General features: G+C 33.7%; 1 protein-coding gene and 1 long non-coding RNA gene across 2 annotated transcripts; both read left to right on the top strand.

The window, feature by feature from the left end:
- Positions 1–124: 124 nt before the first annotated feature.
- Positions 125–3036, top strand: LOC130459794 (uncharacterized). The gene is made up of 2 exons (XR_008919418.1): positions 125–2097; positions 2818–3036. It is a non-coding gene; the product is annotated as an uncharacterized lncRNA (long non-coding RNA).
- Positions 3037–10271: 7235 nt separating this feature from the next.
- On the top strand, positions 10272–18709 carry LOC110775306 (ATP-dependent (S)-NAD(P)H-hydrate dehydratase). Its single transcript, XM_021979914.2, is given in 12 exon segments — positions 10272–10359; positions 10361–10538; positions 11901–11977; positions 12090–12199; positions 12294–12408; positions 13040–13102; positions 16284–16447; positions 17554–17615; positions 17735–17801; positions 18061–18126; positions 18211–18339; positions 18443–18709. Coding segments are annotated over 12 exon segments (1116 nt in total). The 5' UTR covers positions 10272–10299; the 3' UTR covers positions 18468–18709.
- The last annotated feature ends 347 nt before the right edge of the window (positions 18710–19056 follow it).

Raw genomic sequence — 19056 nt, 5'->3', positions numbered from 1 at the left:
CCGTCCCAAAATTACAATAAAAGCCAAAGTACACAATTCAGGTACACCTTAAAAAGTATGGTAGTCAAACAAACTAAAATTGTGAACATCTTTCTTTAACACTCTCCGCCTCCTCCAACTCTCTCTCAACTACTAAACAACGCCGCCCTTCCCAAAGCAAAAAAGAAAGATATAATACATCATTGATCTCTCCTTGTCTGATCATTACTGGGCCAATCTTAATATCCACTTTTCATTACATTTATTCAATTTTATAGAATAGTGCACTCAACCCTCTTTCCCAGTGCTAGCAGCATTTCTGAATTTCAATATTTGTTACAGGGGACTGAGGGGAGTGTATAGTATGTTTCTTTTAGAGTGAAAAAATCATTTCCCCATTCTCACCTCAGTCAATACAATTGTCAATACGGGATTGTGGTGTATGACGCTAACTGAGGCCTTATTTACCCTGCCTGGCTCTTCTACTGTGTGTGTATGTGTGTGCGTGTCTTATGTCAGCACAGGGGAAAAAACAAATTTTAGTTACAGAGCACTCCGTCGTTTAGCTAAGGCGACATGGGCACTTTCACACACCTCATGCAGTTGTGTCCATGCTCTGGAAGCATTTCATGCAAAAGTGATCCAACAAGAACTAACAGCATCCTTACCAAATTGGATGGGGTAATAAGCTCTATTAGCCAATGACTTTCTCTTGCAGGTTAAACATACCAGAATCATGCCATGTAGCTAAGACAGGTCTTCACCTAATGCTACAAACCCTACGGCATAATTACAAATCTAGAGGTGAAACATAAACATTTCAGCATAAGGAAAATTGATCTTTTAAATCTTTTAAACACCAAAGACAGGCCCTCGTACCAATAGAATAACAGAGAAATGGGAAAAAGTACCTTTTGGATTGAGACGAAGTGCGAGCTCACATGATCCAACAGGAGGCTGAACCTTTTCTCTTAGAAAAGTATTCAGATTGGGCTTGTACAGCCATGCATTCCCAGAACGCAAAATAAGTTCCTTACATGTGAAGATATTTGGTATTGTAAAGCTGTAACACCCCGTATTTTGTTATTCTGTAATTACTATTGTTAACGTAATTACGTCCTAAATTTCTCCAAGTTATTTTAATTATCTTATTATGTCTACCTTTTTATTGTGACATAATACCAATTATGTGAGCCCCAATTAATTTTCATACATGAGTTTTCTCTTTCCAGCCAATTTCATTACCCAAAATCTGATTTATTCATTTTGCCATTTTATCAATTGAAAACTCAAAGATCCATTTTGCTTCTTTTTCCTCCTCCGTACGTGTAAATGGAGGGCTTGGCCACCAAGATGTTGAATTTCTTTTGTCTCCAAATTTTGTCCAAATGTACAGCAAAGCCAATTCACCTTTCTTCTTCCTTGTGTGGCAAGAAGTTTGATTTCCAAATGTCCATAGTTTTCTCCTCCTCCATGACTCACCTTGTACCTAAACCACTATAAATAGACTTCTAAACTCCATTTTTATACAAGCTTAAAACTCAATTAATATCTCTGGTGATATTTCTAAGTTTAATTTGCTTCCCCTCTATTTTTCCTTGTTTAATTCAAAGAAAACCATTAAAGATTACCCATTTTCTCTCTCCTCCTTCACAACCACCGCGGCACCGCCGCTACCGCCACCGCCGCCACTACTTTATGCCGGCGACTCAATTCTTCGACTCAGACCACCGCCCTGAACCCGAAGCCACCTCCTGTCGTCGCCGGAAATCCACGGCCCTATTGTTGCGTGAGCCATGCTTCCTTGTTCTTTCATTTATTTCACTGCTACTGCCTATTTCTTAATTGATCTTTCCAAATAAATCCAAAAAGGGATTGTTACTTGTTAGTGGGTCTTGAGTTGTGAGAAACAAAGTTGGCATTTTCTTGGTCAAAAGTAACGAAATATGGGAGTAAGTTTTATGAATTCAAGTGGTTCATTTAATTATGGAATCTTATTTTCTTAAGCAAATGATTAATTGTAATTGTTGTCTTATATTGAGGTTGTCACTAATAAAGAATTATTCGGAGGATTAATAAGAGATGCCGAGTTAAGATAATTAATGATAAGAGATTGAGGTAATTATTATGTCGAGCATTTTATCTTATATGCCCGTATATGTTATGTAATTTTTATGTTCAGCACTTATGTATATGCGCGTATAATGTTTTAAGGTGTAACTATTATGTCCAGCAATTATATTTATGCCCGTATCTAAAAGTTTTATTATGTTATTTTTATGTCCAACATCTAAGGTTATATGCCCGTATGTGTATTATTTGTGATTATATGAATATTACGTGATTTATGTGATGATGATATGATGTATGAGTTAAAGTTTTATGAGTACGATTATGTTAATATGTTACTATTTTATGATGTTAATTGTTCGGGAATAATTATGATATATAAAGTTATTTTAAAGAATTAAATACGATGTTGCTTTTGTCGGCTTGGAAAAGTGAACTGGACTAGTAAATGGGCAAGTTACAGGTAGAGCCCATGTTAAAGTTAAATTTTGGGAAACAGTTCCCCCCTGAAAAGATGTCAGAAAAGTCCCGCCAAAGCCTGTACTTGCCAATGAGCTGTAAAGGAAATGAATCCTTGCCGACACAGTTTCCAAGATAACGAGATTGAGTTAGTTATTTCCGAACAATAAACGCTAATGATTGATATGTGCCAAATGATTTTCAAAATAAAACCGTTTTGACGGGATGGAGTAATATTACTAAGTTTTCCACTCATTTTTGGCATTTTTCTGTGTTTTTCCTGTTTTCTATTTTTATGATGATGTACAGGTTCGTTTAAGGACTCAAGTTGCTCAAGAAAGAGTTATTACTGGAGTTGGTATTTTATTATGGAGATACGATATCGAGCTGAGAGATATTTATTATGGAAATTCGGTTATTGTGGTTGTTATAAGAATATTGATTTATATTTATTTTTGAGAATATTGTATTATTTATGGAATGTTATTAAGGATTATTTTATTTGTGGGCCCATACCCACAGGTCCTAGGATTAATTAAACCTAATTCCGCTGCTAATGAAGAGCTAAGTGCGGTTTATTAACGCTAATTAAGGAGCCGAAAAGTCGAGGCGTTACAGAAGCACTCAGTAACAAACAGTATATGTACGTCATACAACCCCTTAGAAGACGCTGCAAGTCTTGCCACTGCAAGCTGTAGGTGTAGTCGTGCTACATCTCTCCACCATTTTCCAAGCATGTTGCAAGGCAATTTCACAGGGATAAGATCCATACGTACATTTCTAGGAACCTGAGTGCTAGGAAGAGTAGGGCAACTAGGTGTCTCAAAGTCTTCTTCCTCATCAATCCACTCAGGGTACAGTGTTTTTCAAGTTAAGATTTTAGGGATATGGTCCAGATGCAAAATGATATGCTCCGGAGAAGGTAACATTTCTTGCCAACTATCAACTTCACTTTCCTTGGAATTCAAAAGGCCTATCGCCTTATATTCATTCTTATCAGTGAGAGTTTCCATGACTACTGAGACGTGATTCCAATTAATAGATAGATCTGATACATAGGGGTTGTCTACAACATGACTAATCCCCTCTCCATATATCTACAATACTCATCCTGCATTTAGTAAACTACTCTTGAGAAAATCACATCGGATAATCAGTAGTAGCTACAAACTTCAGAAAACAAACACGGAATGAGTGTGGATGCAAAAGAAGAAATTAAATAAGTGGACATTGATCCTAATAGTACAACAAATAGAAGGAAAACCATAACTTTGAATCAAGTAGGAGTAACAAACTATGACTTTCCATGAAAACTACAACCACAGGAACAATTCAAACAACAACAACATCAAAGCCTTAGTCCCAAAATAATTTGGAGTCGGCTAACATGAACGATAAGGAACCGTCCACGACTCCACGAAAGGTGAGCAAGAAAAGTAAAAAGGTTATGTTAAAGAGAGTAAACACTCATGGGAACAGTTCAAAGAACAGAAAAAATTATGGAACTTACTGAGATTTGGAATTTGATATATTCTCTGCATGCTGTAAGGATGGAGAGTGAAGGAGCGTAAAAATGTTCCAATCAAAATGACAACCGGGATGAGCTTTAATGGTCTAAACTTGCAGTTATAAGTTCTATCTTTATTTTTTTTAGGGAATTATAACTTATATCTTGAAAGGCAGAATATGATACCTTTTCGAAATCTCTAATATCTCTATGTCTCGTAGACCTTCTTTTGCTCTACTCTTCACTGAAAGAAACCAAAGAGTAAGAGAAGTAATTAGACTAGCAAGGTGAGTCTTAAATCCAATTTCACAAACAGTGCTCAGAATCCCGCGTATAAAAATGCACACAAACTGTGATCCGATAAGTACACTAACTCCTATTCTACAATGTGAAATTAATGGAAACATGATGCAAATTGCTAATAACACTAACTCCTACACCACATTGCCGTGGAGCTGGAAATAAAGTTGCATTCAGCCTCAAGCTACCAATACTTTTAACAGTGACTTGACAGAGTTTATGTTCTTCAATAATCATATAGCTAAGTGCAGCTTCTCCCTGATCCTCCACACCCCTCTCCTAGGGAACCTTGAACACACACAAGAAAAAGAGCATCTTATTCCAGCTTTATTCAGAATAATTCCTACACATGACCTGTTTAAATTCTAAGAGAAAAACCAGTTCGCACTTGTATACTCACCATCAACAGTAAGCCACCAATATCTCAAATAACAAGGCCAATAGCGTGAGATTGGAATATGCAGTACTAAATTTCATTCAATTTCAGAGAAAGTGGCAGCCACCATATCCGAATTCCAGCACCCATTCACAAAGTAAATAAGATCATCAACTCATAAATCAGGGTTGTTGTCATCCTTCGGAGTTGGAACAAAATAAGTACCTTCTCCTGGTAACCAAGCATCTTACCAAACCTAAATCCTCGTGCCATTCCCAGCCCTCCATTTGTGACCATCTAACAGTAAAGACTTTACCCCCCAAATACTCCTCTAGCTATAACTCGGGTCGTAACCTCTACTTGCCTCCAAAAACTCAGAATTCTTATAATATCTTGCTTTCTAAACACTATGCAACAACGAGTTATTTGCAGTACACCTTGACTGTCATCTTGTTCACTTCTATTTACTTCATTTTCCTGCCAGTCAACTAATATTTTTAACTATAGTATACCTTATCATCAAAATGCAATTAAAGTAATTATGCCTACTCATTTTCCTGCACTTTCAACTAATTTTTTTTTAACAAATTCATTTTCTTGTATTTCATCACTTTAATCTTTTGGGCCAGTCCACTTATATTTTTAACTACACTTTACTTCATTTTTTCCAAAGTCGTTAAAAACAAGAAATTCAATTTCTCTACTTAATGATTATCAGCATAATCAAGTAACATAATCAAAGACAGCCCACAAACATTGGCGGAATTCTATTCTACTTACAATTCCAATATCGTCGGAATTCTATTCTACTTACTATTTCCAATTACGAATCCAACCATTTTTTACAATTACGAATCCCATAAATTTTTTAAACGGTACAGTAGTTCCACAACCTAAGTACTGCTATTTCCATAAACAATTTACAAGTTGTAATTCATAAACTGTTTTCCAGAGTTAGAGGGAAGAAATAGCAATAATAATTAAACAATCCAAGATAGTTAGGTAGATTAATTACCTTATTATTGCATGTAAAATCAGACCCGATAAGCTGAGGAAATTACCACCGTCCAATTGAGAGATCTTCGTGCTTGAGCGGCGAATCCCAGTTTCAAATGATAGAGATTTAAAGTGAGAGAAAATGAAAACACTGGACTCAACCCAATGAACAAACAGATAGCAAATTGGGAAGGTTTTGTAACTTCCCAGATTTTGGCTTTGAACAACCCAATTTATTTTTTAAAAACACTGTTCTAAAATGTGAAACCGCGCTTTTGAGTAACCTCCGTTAGCATCTACCGTCATCTTCTAACGTTGACATCTCTTAACCATAGTTGAATAAAAACTGACGCCGCTACCCTTATTTCTTTGTTTATTACCTTCGCTGCCACTTGATTGACGAGATTTGTTTATCAACGTGATTGTTTAGGAATTACTCCCCAAACAACGCCTAAATATTAGAACAAAAGCTTTTCAGTAAGACCGTCTAACAGTTAGACCACTTTTTTGGTACTAACTAAGGCCCTGTTCTTTTTGGCTTGATTTCAGTTTCAGGACTTATTTGGCAGTTCAGTTCAGTTCAGTTCAATTCAGGAGCATTCAGTTCAGTTCATGAGCATTAAGTTCAGTTCAGTTTAATTTAACTTAATAATAATAAGAATAATAATAATAATAATAATAATAATTATTATTATTATTATTATTATTATTATTATTATTATTATTATTATTATAATAACAATTATTATTATTATTATTATAATAATAATATTATTATTATTATTATTATTAATATTACTTATATTATTATTTATATTATTGTATTACTTATTATTTATATTTATATTATTATATTATTATATTACTTATTATTTATATTTATATTTATATTAATATATTACTTATTATTATTATTGATAATTATTTATTAATAATTAATATAATTTATTATTATTTTTATTAATTAGTTATGGATTATTAGTTATTAATTATTTAGTTATTAGTTATTAACTATGAATTATTATTATTATTAATATTTATCATTTATTGTAATTATTTAGTAATAAATTACATATTATTATTATTTATTATATAGTTATTTAGTTATTAATTAATAATTATTCTTTAGTTATTAGTTAACATTTTTATTATTAATTATTAATTATTAAATATTAAATATTAAATATTAATTATTAATTATTAATTATTAATTATTAATTATTAATTATTAATTATTAATTATTAATTATTAATTATTAATTATTATTATTAATTATTAATTATTAATTATTAATTATTAATTATTAATTATTAATTATTAATTATTAATTATTAATTATTAATTATTAATTATTAATTATTAATTATTAATTATTAATTATTAATTATTAATTATTAATTATTAATTATTAATTATTAATTATTAATTATTAATTATTAATTATTAATTATTAATTATTAATTATTAATTATTAATTATTAATTATTATATTATTTATTATTTATTATTTATTATTTATTATTTATTACTCCCTCCGTTCCTAAATAAGTGTCACATTTCCTTTTTTGGCGTTCCCTTATAAGTGTCACATTTCTATTTTTCGACACGTACACTTTACCAATATACCCCTTAACTTCCCAACAATTACACCCCATACCTACCTTTTATTAAAAAATGTGCCCAAAAAATAATTTTAAAAAAAAAGATTTTTTAGAAAAAGGGAACACAAAACATAGGGAACATAACCCTCCCTCTCTCACGTTCACCCCTCTCTCTTTTCTTCATTTTCCATTTTCATCTTCTCTCTCCTTCATTTTCATCTTCTTTGTTCTTCCCTCTCCACTCTCTCCCCTTCATTTTCGTTCGTGCTTCTCTTATTTCACCCACAAAATTCAAGACTTTGTTTTAAATGGTGAAATTTGACCATGAAAATTCCAGATCTGAAGTTTTCATGGTCAAATTTGACCTTTTAAACCTCGAATTTGGCTTTGGATTGTTAGGTATGTTGAGTTTTTGATAATTTTTTAGTTTATTTTAGTTTAATGACGATTTCTAGGTTTGTTGTTGATAATTTTTGATGATTTGTTGTGATTTTATTGATTTTTTTTATTTGTCTGGGTTTTATGATTTTCTGATTTTTTTTCCCGAATTTAGGGTGGATCTTAGGTTTTTGATGATTTTTTTGTTAGTTTTGTTCGAATTTTAGTTGAACCTTGTGATGTTCGATTTTTAGGGCTCGTTTGATTTTGGTGAATCTGGGTTCGTTCGATTTTTTGATATTTCGAGTTTTAGGGTTTGCTCAATTTTTGTTCGAATTTTTGATAATTCAAGTTTTAGGGTTTGTTCGATTTTTGGTGAATCTGGGTTTGTTCGATTTTATTATAATTCGAGTTTTAGGGTTTGTTCGATTTTGGGTGAATCTGGGTTTTGTTCGGTTTTTTGATAATTCGAGTTTTGTTCAAATTTTTTGATGATTTTAGGTTTGTTCGATTTTTTTGAGATTTTAGTGTTGTTCGATTTTTTTTGTTAATTAATCCTGGATTTGTTTGAAATTTTTGTTCGATTTTTTGAAATTTTTGGTGATTGGGTTGAGTGTTTTTTGATGATCCGTGGATTATTGCTCTTGTATTTCTATTGGTTGATGTTTTTTTTTGTTGTAATTTGATTGGTTGATTTTGTGGGTAGTGGATTGATGACATGGCAATGTCTTTAATTTTCTGATTTCTCTCTTTTTCTCACTTTAGATTTTGTACTTTATTCAATTAAACAATTATCTACTTTATCCTTTCCTCAAAAAAAACATTCCCAATCATTAACTCTTACGCACTTTACAATTTTATTAATTACCGTGCCGGAGCCCAAATGTGACACTTATTTAGGAACGGAGGGAGTATTTTTTATTTTTTATTTATGATTTATGATTTTTTATTTTTTATTTTTTATTTTTTATTTTTTATTTTTTATTTTTTATTTTTTATTTTTTATTTTTTATTTTTTATTTTTTATTTTTTATTTTTTATTTTTTATTTTTTATTTTTTATTTATTATTTATTATTTATTATTTATTATTTTTTATTTATTATTTATTTATTATTTATTATTTATTATTTATTTCGGTAATATATTCTGTTAAGTTAAGTTCAGTTCAGTTCAGTTCAGTTCAGGAGCATTCAGTTCAGTTCAGTTCAGTTCAGCTCTAAAGAACAGGGCCTAAACTAGTGTAAAACATAACTAAAAGTAACAAAATCATAACTAATTGAATAACAAAATAGTTAAGGTATAAAGACAAATAGTTAAATTTATGAGTCGAATAGTTATTATTTTTTAACAAACTTATTATTAACTAAAACTCATAAAATCTTAACTAATTGATCTCATTGTTTAACTAATCAGTTTCATTGTTTGACTAATTAGTTCAATACATAATTAATTGGTTCGGTTGCATAACTAATTGGTTTCATTGCTTAACTATTTGAATTTCAGACTTAACTAATTGGTTTCAGTGATTAACTAAGTAGTTACTCCCTCTGTCTTTTTTGTCTTTTTACGTTTGATGTTATTCACGCGATTTAACGACTATTTAATGTGCATTGGGATTACTCTACTTTTTTTTATTTAAACAAGAAAAATTATGTTTATTTATAATGTTTTCACTTTTATCAAAAATATGACATTGGAAAAATGATAAATATTTAATGTTCAATGAATTTAATTGGTTAAAATAATATTTGGGCCACAAATTCTGATATAATATTAATGCATTATGTGATAATATAAAAAGAAATGTAAAGAACAAAATGAAACACCCAAAATAAAATACATAAAAAACAAAAAGAGACGGAGGGAGTAAAAGACATAACTAATTAGTTCCAGTGCATAAAAGTGGTTTAACTGTTAAACCGTATTTGCTAAAAGTTTGTAATATTAGATAGATTAACAGGTCTGTTTATCTTCATCTCCTTCCCCCTTCCTCCTCCTCAGTCCTCTGGCATTCTCCTCCTCTTAAAACCCTAACAACAAAAGCAGCGTCTTGTATTAGTTGCTGTATCCATAGTCGTCGCCGTCTTTGCCGACCACCTCCCCTTCTCTGGTGCTGCTATTCTCGGTCAGTCGTTTTTTCTGTTCATTTTATTTTGCAATTTTCTAAATTGTTAAATATATTATGGGTTGGGTTTTTTGTTATCTTTGTTTTGGTGTTGTGAGATTCGTATTATAGTTGTATGATCTGTTTCGATTTTTCTGATATGATGGGTTTCAAATTGTTAAATGTACCTGTTGTGTTTGTTTTGGTGTTTTTCATGAGAAATTCTACTTGGAATTCGTATAATCCTATTCAATTTTTCTGACAATAACCGTTGTATCTTTCCTTGGGCCCAGGGAGGACGCCCCTCCTGCCCTGCCTCAGGGACGGGCCTGATCGCATTGAGATGTATATGTGTAATTGTGATTTATGGCGTTAATGCTAACATGAACCCCTCTTCCTTTTAAATACACTACATTCCATATATTTTCTCGTAGTTTTTATTGAGCTTTTGATTAGACAGATATTTGACTTTGGTAAGATGGTTTAACACTTCTAAGGGATTAGTGATGAGATTAGAGTCGTAGTTGATGCTAATTGGACGTGGAATGAGTACCTGGTTCACACACTTGGATGCAACAACGAGTTGTCAGTAGTGTGTCGGTGTTGTCCGCTGTTTTGAGACGGCAAAGGTTCTTGATAAGATCTCTAGGAGGCAACCCTGACCAGAATTGCAGTGTGAAAATGAATGTGTTTGAGGCTGATGTTTTGAATGTCATCAGAAGGATCACTCCTACCCTTGACTTATCAAGACACAAAGGACAGGCTGGTAAACTCATGCCTTCTCTCTTTTCTCCCATTAAGCTTTTGGAACTGAATGTGTCCCTTTGAGAATTAAAAGGACATCTTATTTCATTTTTCTAGTGTATATATTGTAGTAGTATGCTGCTGCTTATTTTGGGTATAATTAGCATATTGTTTCTCTATTTGTCTCGAATGTATGTAAATGGTGTGAGAGAAGCAGTTAATGAGAAGCGCACCTAAGTTACGCCCAAGGCAATAGGAGTCAAGTGTTTTCTTTGCTAGAGAAGACGTTTCTAAAGACACCCAAAAGCGCACCCAACCACACAGAAAGCATACAACTATTTTTTACCAAATTTTTTAAGAGTCTACTACTTCCTTAGTTCCTTAAATATTGCACCATGGTTGACTTTTATTCCTCCAATTTATTATTTTGACTCTTAATATCTCAAATTATGTATTAGTAAAAGTTATAAAAAATGATACTAGAAAAAATATATATTGATACAAATCTAACATGATCCCACACAATTAAAGCTGCGCCTTGCCTATGAAAAGCGTGGGCTTTCTCTTTTGCGCCAAGCACTGAGGCTCCAAGGACCCTTTGCGATTCAGTGTGCTTCGTGTCTTTTAAAATTAAGGTGTGAATATTGTAAAAATCAAATTGGTGTGATGTTTAAGGAACAAAAGAAGTATATCAGTTAAGCCTTTGCGCTTTGACTTTTTTTTTGAGGGAAATGTAAGCTAGTATATTAAGATAAGAACAAAGTGTCCATGAGTACATACAGAGTAATATCCCGAGGACATTGATTTTTCCAGATTTGTTTAACTACGAATGAAACTAGCTTAACAAGATGATATGCTACAAAATTGCCCTCTCTTTTAACATGAGACCAAGACACAAAATTATAACGAGTGCTCAAAAACAAAATATCGCTCTGGAGTAATAAATGACACCCTTGTGAGCTTGTTTACGAATAAATGACACTTTGCGCTTAGGCTTTAGGACCCTTATCACCTCATTTAAGAGGAGATTGGTTAGGTTTTCCCAGAGATAATATTTGACTTCTGCTACAACAAGAATGGATAAGTTTGAGTATGGGTTCTTAACACTCAGAAAATTCACGAGTTGGGGGTAGCTAAATTAAAAGTTTGAGCAGCTAGGTGGGATTTGTACACGCATCAGAGTGCATTTTATATGCTTTTATTTTATAGATAGAGAAAGGCCGGGTGCGGCGGGTGCCTGGGTATGATTCAAGAATGTTTTGATGTATTGTTCAGTTGTGAATCTGTGATAATTTTCCCCTAAATATTTTTCATATGTAGCATTCTCGCTATCTTTGTTGTGAATGTGCTTAAAGGTTCTTACATACTAGCCGCAATATGTCAGGGAAAATAGCTGTTGTTGGAGGTTGTCGAGAATACACCGGCGCTCCTTACTTTGCAGCAATCTCAGCTTTGAAAATTGTCAGTCAGTTTCCAAGTTGAATACTTGTAATACTTTACAAATTGCATCAATTTATTTTTCTTTCACTGTTTTGGATCTGAGTCTTGGTGGCCTTGTTTTCTTCCAACTTAGGGTGCAGATTTATCACATGTTTTTTGCACTAAAGATGCAGCTCCAATTATTAAAAGCTACAGCCCTGAATTAATTGTGCACCCGGTTTTGGAGGAGTCATATAACGTCAAGTAAATTTTTTGATCTAGATGCTTCAGTTTTGTTGTTCGTAATTTTTATTCGTTTGATGTTGCCGGTAATCTATTCTGGAATGTCAATTTTTAGGGACGAGGACAAAGGATTTATTGCTAACAAGGTTCTTTCTGAAGTTAATAAATGGATGGAACGATTTGACTGTCTTGTTATTGGCCCAGGCCTCGGTAGAGATCCATTTCTTTTGGTGTGTCTTCTTAACTAGATTAGTTATTTTCGTGTTAGATGATTAGCACTTTACAAAGAAATTTTGATTTTTTTAGCTGCGCTGCGTATTTAATTCTTTAATAACATCATTCTAGAGTATATGCAATCGACACTTTTTGCAACTAGTGTGGGAATTGGCAACTAATTGGGTGATTCAAGTATTATTCTCTATACCGAGTATTATTGAAATGGTGTTTTTAGATTAAAACGTTGATAGCATATTTCTGCCAAAACTCTCTAATAAATGTGACTATGTGAGTGAAGGAGAGAAGGGTTGTGGTTGAAGTTGTTTGCTATATTGAACCTTACTAGGCTATTTTATTTTGGAGCTTGCACCCTTTTCTAGTTTATTTAATATTTATTCAACTTTTTTTGTGTACTTTGTGCCTTTAAGGAGAGCAGAGTTGTGGTAAGCTCAAGTTTTCTCCATCGAACCTTTCTCAGTGCCATATTTTTTTTTTGTGTACTTGCACCCCTTTTTTTTGGTTTATTTAATATTTATTCAACCTTTTGTGTACTTTATGCCTTCAAATACTCCTATTGTGTTAAATCTTAAAGCTGTTCTACCTTTTGTTGCTTCATTTCAAGTTTCATGTATATTTGTTGTGCAGGATTGTGTGAGTGAAATTTTGAAACATGCTCGGCAGTTGAATATCCCACTTGTTATAGATGGGGTATGTGTTTAAACATGCTCGACGGTTGAATATCGCCATTAATTTTATACTTCCTGCGTACTCTTTTTACTTGCAAGGATACAGGAGATTTTCGTGTCGTTTACGAATACCACCTAATCAAACAATATTTCTAAAAACACCTAACCAACGCACTATATTGATAATTGATTATAGTGGTAAGTGTAGGGATCTTTCCAAGAGAATGGATGTTCTTGGTTTATCAACTAAAGGAGTACGAGCTAGTTTAGTAAAGAGAGGAAAGAGTTTGGATCATAAGGAAACAACTAAGACAATCTAAAAATTGATCAAGAATAAAAGACAAGGGGATTGGGGTTCGATATGGATTCATTGGGCAAAGACAAGGGAGAAACATGCTTGATATTGCAAAGACTTGATACAAAAGGGAGTCAACCAAAGTTATAAGCATTTAAAGTCTTTCGGTGAAAATCCATAGTCTAATTCTATTAGCAAGCTCTCGCTCCACCATGAAACTACAATGACTCTATTAATCATTAAGCTAACCCATATGCTCTTACTAACCCTCAATTCACTCACTAGTTTAGCATTTGTAAATACTAATCTCGAAAGACATGAAATCCTTTTCATCAAATCATTTAACCACATAGCTAACATTGAATCAACCCTCTATATTCCCCAATTACTGCCCCATATTTACACCCCTACCCGTAGAAATGACTACTCACTACTCATATCAATGCCGTCAATCAATTCATGAAGCAACTTCATTATGTAATAACACGAATATCAATTATTAATGTAGAATTGGAATCTATGCCATGATCAGAACAACCACAAACACTGCCTTGAATTCCACTAACTCTCTATTTGCTGGACAAGAAATTATCAAACCACAATAGTATGGAGTTAAGATGGCACAATCAATGCAAACCATTGAACAAAAACAACGTGAATAAAATTCAAACTTGTTTTTGGGGTTTTCTCAATATTATGGAACTTCAACAAAATTGATGGAAAAAAAAGAAGATTAAGCAAAGAAACAAATGAAAGATTAAGATAGAGAAGAAGAATTTTACAATTGAAACTTCAAAGCAACACTTGAATTCATGAATCCAAAGAGTATCAACACTAAACCCTAGCTTTCTTTGATAATTGTGCACGGGCACGGGAATTATATGCGTGTGGCGCGTGCGCACAGGAGGGTATGTGTGCGCACAAGCCGACGGAGAAAAATCCATCTTTCTTCGATCTCTTGGCATGACTACAATTGGAAAAGGCACCTAAGGAGCACAATACCCTACAACAAACACAACCACCACAATTTCCACAAGAAATCACCAAAAATCATCAATATCACAAAAATTCGATCACTAACAAGTAACAAAAATCCACAACAAAGCATAAATAATACTCCTAAAATGTAAAGCCGCACCTCAAGCAACAACAAACATCAACAAAAAAAATCAATACTACAACTATTCAACATGACATGAAAATTTCAAAAAATTAAAGCTAGAAAGGCATGTAAATGGATTGAAATTCGTCACCAAGTAGAAGAAAGGTGACCATGAACGTTTCCAAGTACTCCTCTCTCCAATAGAGAGAAATTTTGAGGAGTTTGCGATGGATAAGAACTCGGTTCAATAGCAATAATCGATTTGAGCTATTGAGAAAGAGTTCTCCCGACCAAGACCTACTTAGCCCTATGCTTGGCTCCGAGATCACCTACGCATATTACAAGTAATAAGAAGCATATAAAAAGGCTATATAATTTACACAAACAACTAAGTAATTCTAACCTTAGTTTTATAAAGCGCGCTTAGAAGCTCGGAAGCTCGCAGAAGAACGCTCATGCGCTTCCTGTAGTCTAGGCAGGCACAACAGACCCTTCTTTTTAATTAAAAATAAAGCCACATGACTCTAATCTTCTTTTTAAAGTATCACGTGATTTCTTTTTTTTAAAAAGCGAATATTTGGGGGGTTTTTGAAAACCCTAGTGCAATTTTCATCGTAGCCGGATTTCTCTAGCCTTCTCGCCGGATTTCTCCAGTCGGATTCTGAACTTTTCCTTCATATTTTCGATTTCTCTTTTTTTTCATCTTTTTCTTTCCATATTTTCTCAATCTCTTCTGAACTTTTGAAATTTTATTATTTCTTTCCCGGTGCTCTTTGCCTACGAAAAGCGTGCGCTTTCGATTTTGCGCTTAAGCTCCGGGCGCTTCGGTGCGCTTGGCACTTTTTAAAACTAAGATTCTAACAAGTGAACGATAAAGTAAAGCAACGGCTAAAAATCTAGAAAAACGAGAAATAAATGGAATAAAACAACGAAAAAAAGAAATGAAATCCTAAGCTAAGAGCGACATAAATGTCGTTGATCACAAGGTTGCAACTTCACTATATTTTGTAACGTTTTAGTGATAAAATACCATTTTATTTCCTTATACTCTCCTCATCCCTTCTTCCCTTTTGCTGGTTAATTCCATAACAACTACACTCACAAAACCCCACCTATATGTCCCTTAGCCACAACCACCACCTTTGCTGGTTGTCTCCCAAAACCACTACCATTTGTACTCCTACAATCACCGTTAGTTGCACCAAAACAGATCCATTTCCCTCCCCCACGTGAAGCTCCCCGGGCCTCTTTGATCTTCGCCGTCATCGTCATAAAAATCGAACAATTTCATATTCAAAGAAACCAAAAAGTGAAGAGGTGGAGAAAGAGAACAGAAACATGTCGAGATTTACTTACCATTAAAAGAGATCAAGAGAGAGGACCAAGCGTAGATCTAGTTTTTGAAAAATAAATTAATAAATAAAGAATAAAGATGGAGGAGAGAGGGGATAATGGAGAGTTTAGAGGTGGTGGTGTGATTAATGTCACGAAGGTGGCGGCATACGAAAATTGTCGCTGGAACCTGGAAGCTAGAATGGGAGTGGGAGGGTAGGGGCTTGTCGCTGGTTGTTTGCCGGTAAAATTGGGATGAGTTGGAGAGAGGAACAGGGAGTAGTAGAGAGTAAGGGAAAGGGTATGTGGAGTTGTGGACTTTGATAGTCATGGGGTAATATTGTCATTTTGACTTTCACCTTTTTACTTGGTTTGTGTTCCATTCCACTTGGTTGCAAGTAAAAAGAACGGAGGAAGTATCATTTTATACTCCATGTGATAAAATTTTATGTTCTACAAAAATCTTCTCTTCAGGATGGGCTATTTCTTGTGACCAATTCTCTTGGTCTGGTTAGTGGTTATCCTTTGGCTGTGCTTACACCAAATGTGAATGAGTACAAGCGCCTTGTGAAGAGAGTTTTGGATTGTGAAGTAAATGATGACGAATCTGCAGCCGAGCTATTGTCTCTTGTTAAAGGGTAAATCACCTAGATGTACACATAATATTGTAGTATTCCTCTATAGTGTACCACTATTTGAAGACTGATGTAAGTGCCAGTGTGTCAACTTAAGGGGGGGGGGGGGAAAATAACCGGGACAACTGAATAATATAAGTAATACTCTATTTAAAGCTTAGCTATATAGGGAGATGAGGTTTCAGCTCCCAACATGGGCAACATCAAGGTTGGAAAGGAGACCTCTAATCATAGCCTTTCAAGGCGTGTTTACTCCCTCCATCCCCAAATAAAGTTTCCATTTCTCTTGGGCACAAGTGTTGATGAGAGAAATGGTAGTGCGGTTTTGTTGATTAATAAAAAAAATGGAAATTCACATGTATAACCCAAACAACCGCGTGGGGTTGGGGGAGGACAAGTGTTGATGAGAGAAATGGTACTATTTGAAGACTGATGTATAACCTGGTATAGCTGGTGAACTTGCTACGTGGCTTAGTTACACAAGTGGGTCCCACACCCGCACATGATCTAATGTAGGACTGCTCTCATTTATAATAAAGGCATAGTAAATTTTCTGGGTTCGAATCTCGTGGGCAGCCATAACCATCAAAGAACGAAGAGAGCGATAGGGAGAAAGGAGAAGATAAAAATTCCAGCCAGCCAGAGATGATTGTGAGATAAGTGAGGGAGCAAAGGATGAGTTATTTAGGAAAGTGTTAAAACTAATATCGGATAGATCAAGTTAGTGAGTAACATGAGTTAATGGTGAAAATGGTGGTGGTGCATTTTTTCTCCGCAAGGGGTAGATTTAGCTATTTAGTAGGGTGTTGATTCATTTTTGGAGGTCTGAAAAGGGAAAAACTGTTGGATGGAATTTGTTACACTTATAGTCAATTTCTTTACATGACATACCAGTTGCAAGTCACTTCAGAGTATTCTAGGAAGGGTGACCTAAAAGTTATGGTTGGAATTGTTCATTTAAAATTTTCCTTAAAAACACGAGTTAGTAGAGGGGTTTAGTTTAATATATTTTTATTATGTGGTGAGAGAAAGTGGGGTTTTGTTGATTCAATTTGAATGCTGTATGAATTCATTGGCTTAATTAACTGAGGGAACTCTGGATTCCTTAGGATTGGAGGTGCAACAGTTCTGAGAAAAGGAAAGTCTGATCTCATTTGTGATGGTGACTCAGGTGCTATTTCATTATAGTTATTTTAACTTCTACATGTTTATTTGACGAGAGGAGTAAACTGTGAAATTTGAGCTTCAATGACATATTTTTGGGTTTATCTTTGCTCATGCTTTGTGCAGTCTTTTCAGTGAGCATCTCAGGTTCTCCTAGGCGCTGTGGGGGGCAGGGTGATATACTTTCTGGAACGTAAGTTATTAATTTTAAAGACATTGACAATCTTATTACAATGCTTAGGATATCAGTCTATCAAAGTTAGCTTCTGATTAAAATGATTAAGGTTTACCTGTTATAATAACTTTATGGCCCTCGGCCCTTTGTTATTTATCAATGTTCTGACCTCTCTGGTCATCAATTGTATTTAAACTGATGACTATACAAGCCAAAATATGTCTTATATTATGAGAAATATTTATTATGAATATGACACTCGATCTCCTAATGGCAGTGTTGCTGTATTCTTATCTTGGGCTCGTCAACACGTTTTACTTGCTGAGGAAGATCTGGGAATAAGGTATATACTGTTGTTTAGGATTTAGCTCCCTTATAAATCCTATTTCTTATTCTTGCTCCCGAAATCTGTATGGCTGCTTAACAGGACGATGAACCCCACGGTGATTGGATGTGTAGCTGGTTCTGCTTTATTGAGAAAAGCTGCATCGATAACATTTCAGAATAAGAAGCGAGCAACTCTTACAAGTGATATAATTGAGTATTTGGGGATGAGGTATACATTCTAGTTTAATTTTTTTCTTTTTATATAGCAGGTCATGTGATGATTGACTTTGCAGATTGGTTTAATATCTTAAATCTTTATACATTTTCTGCAGTTTGGATGAAATCTGTCCAATGTAGCTAGTGACTTTGCAACTTGCTTGAAGTAACCAGGCTGAATTCATGTTTTGCATAATGATGTTTTGCCGACTATACTTCCTAGTTCATGTAGATTGTAAATAACACGGTTGTTGTAGCTTGTATGTCACGTCTAAGTGATTGCTGTATGAATATACCTAAAGCCGAGGTTGGATGTTTACTCTGGTGTACAACAAACTCAGTGTCAGACCGTGATTTAAAGATGAAGAGAGTTCTTAATTTGCCGTGGGATTCATGATAGAAAATGTAGACTGGTACTCGTATTAATAAGGTACAACTCGGGATATGTGGCAAATAAGCTTATATATTACTAAATTGATTTTTCATGAAATCCTCTGCAATTGCATAAGCTTATCCATCTAATATTGTACCTGTTTTAAAAAATATATAGATTCGGAGTATTTAGATTATTACTTTGAATCTACACTTATTCCATATTCAATAGTTGAGTTATTACGTAATTCAAGCAATATAAATCATACTCCGTAATACTTATTTCACATTCTATAGTTGTATTTTTAGGTCGAATTTATTTTTTAAAATGTTATATTATGTATAAGATATTATACAT

The sequence above is a fragment of the Spinacia oleracea genome, chromosome 4 (assembly GCF_020520425.1).
Source record: "Spinacia oleracea cultivar Varoflay chromosome 4, BTI_SOV_V1, whole genome shotgun sequence".
NCBI lineage: Eukaryota > Viridiplantae > Streptophyta > Magnoliopsida > Caryophyllales > Amaranthaceae > Spinacia > Spinacia oleracea.
This window is presented reverse-complemented; position numbering and strand designations above follow the sequence as displayed.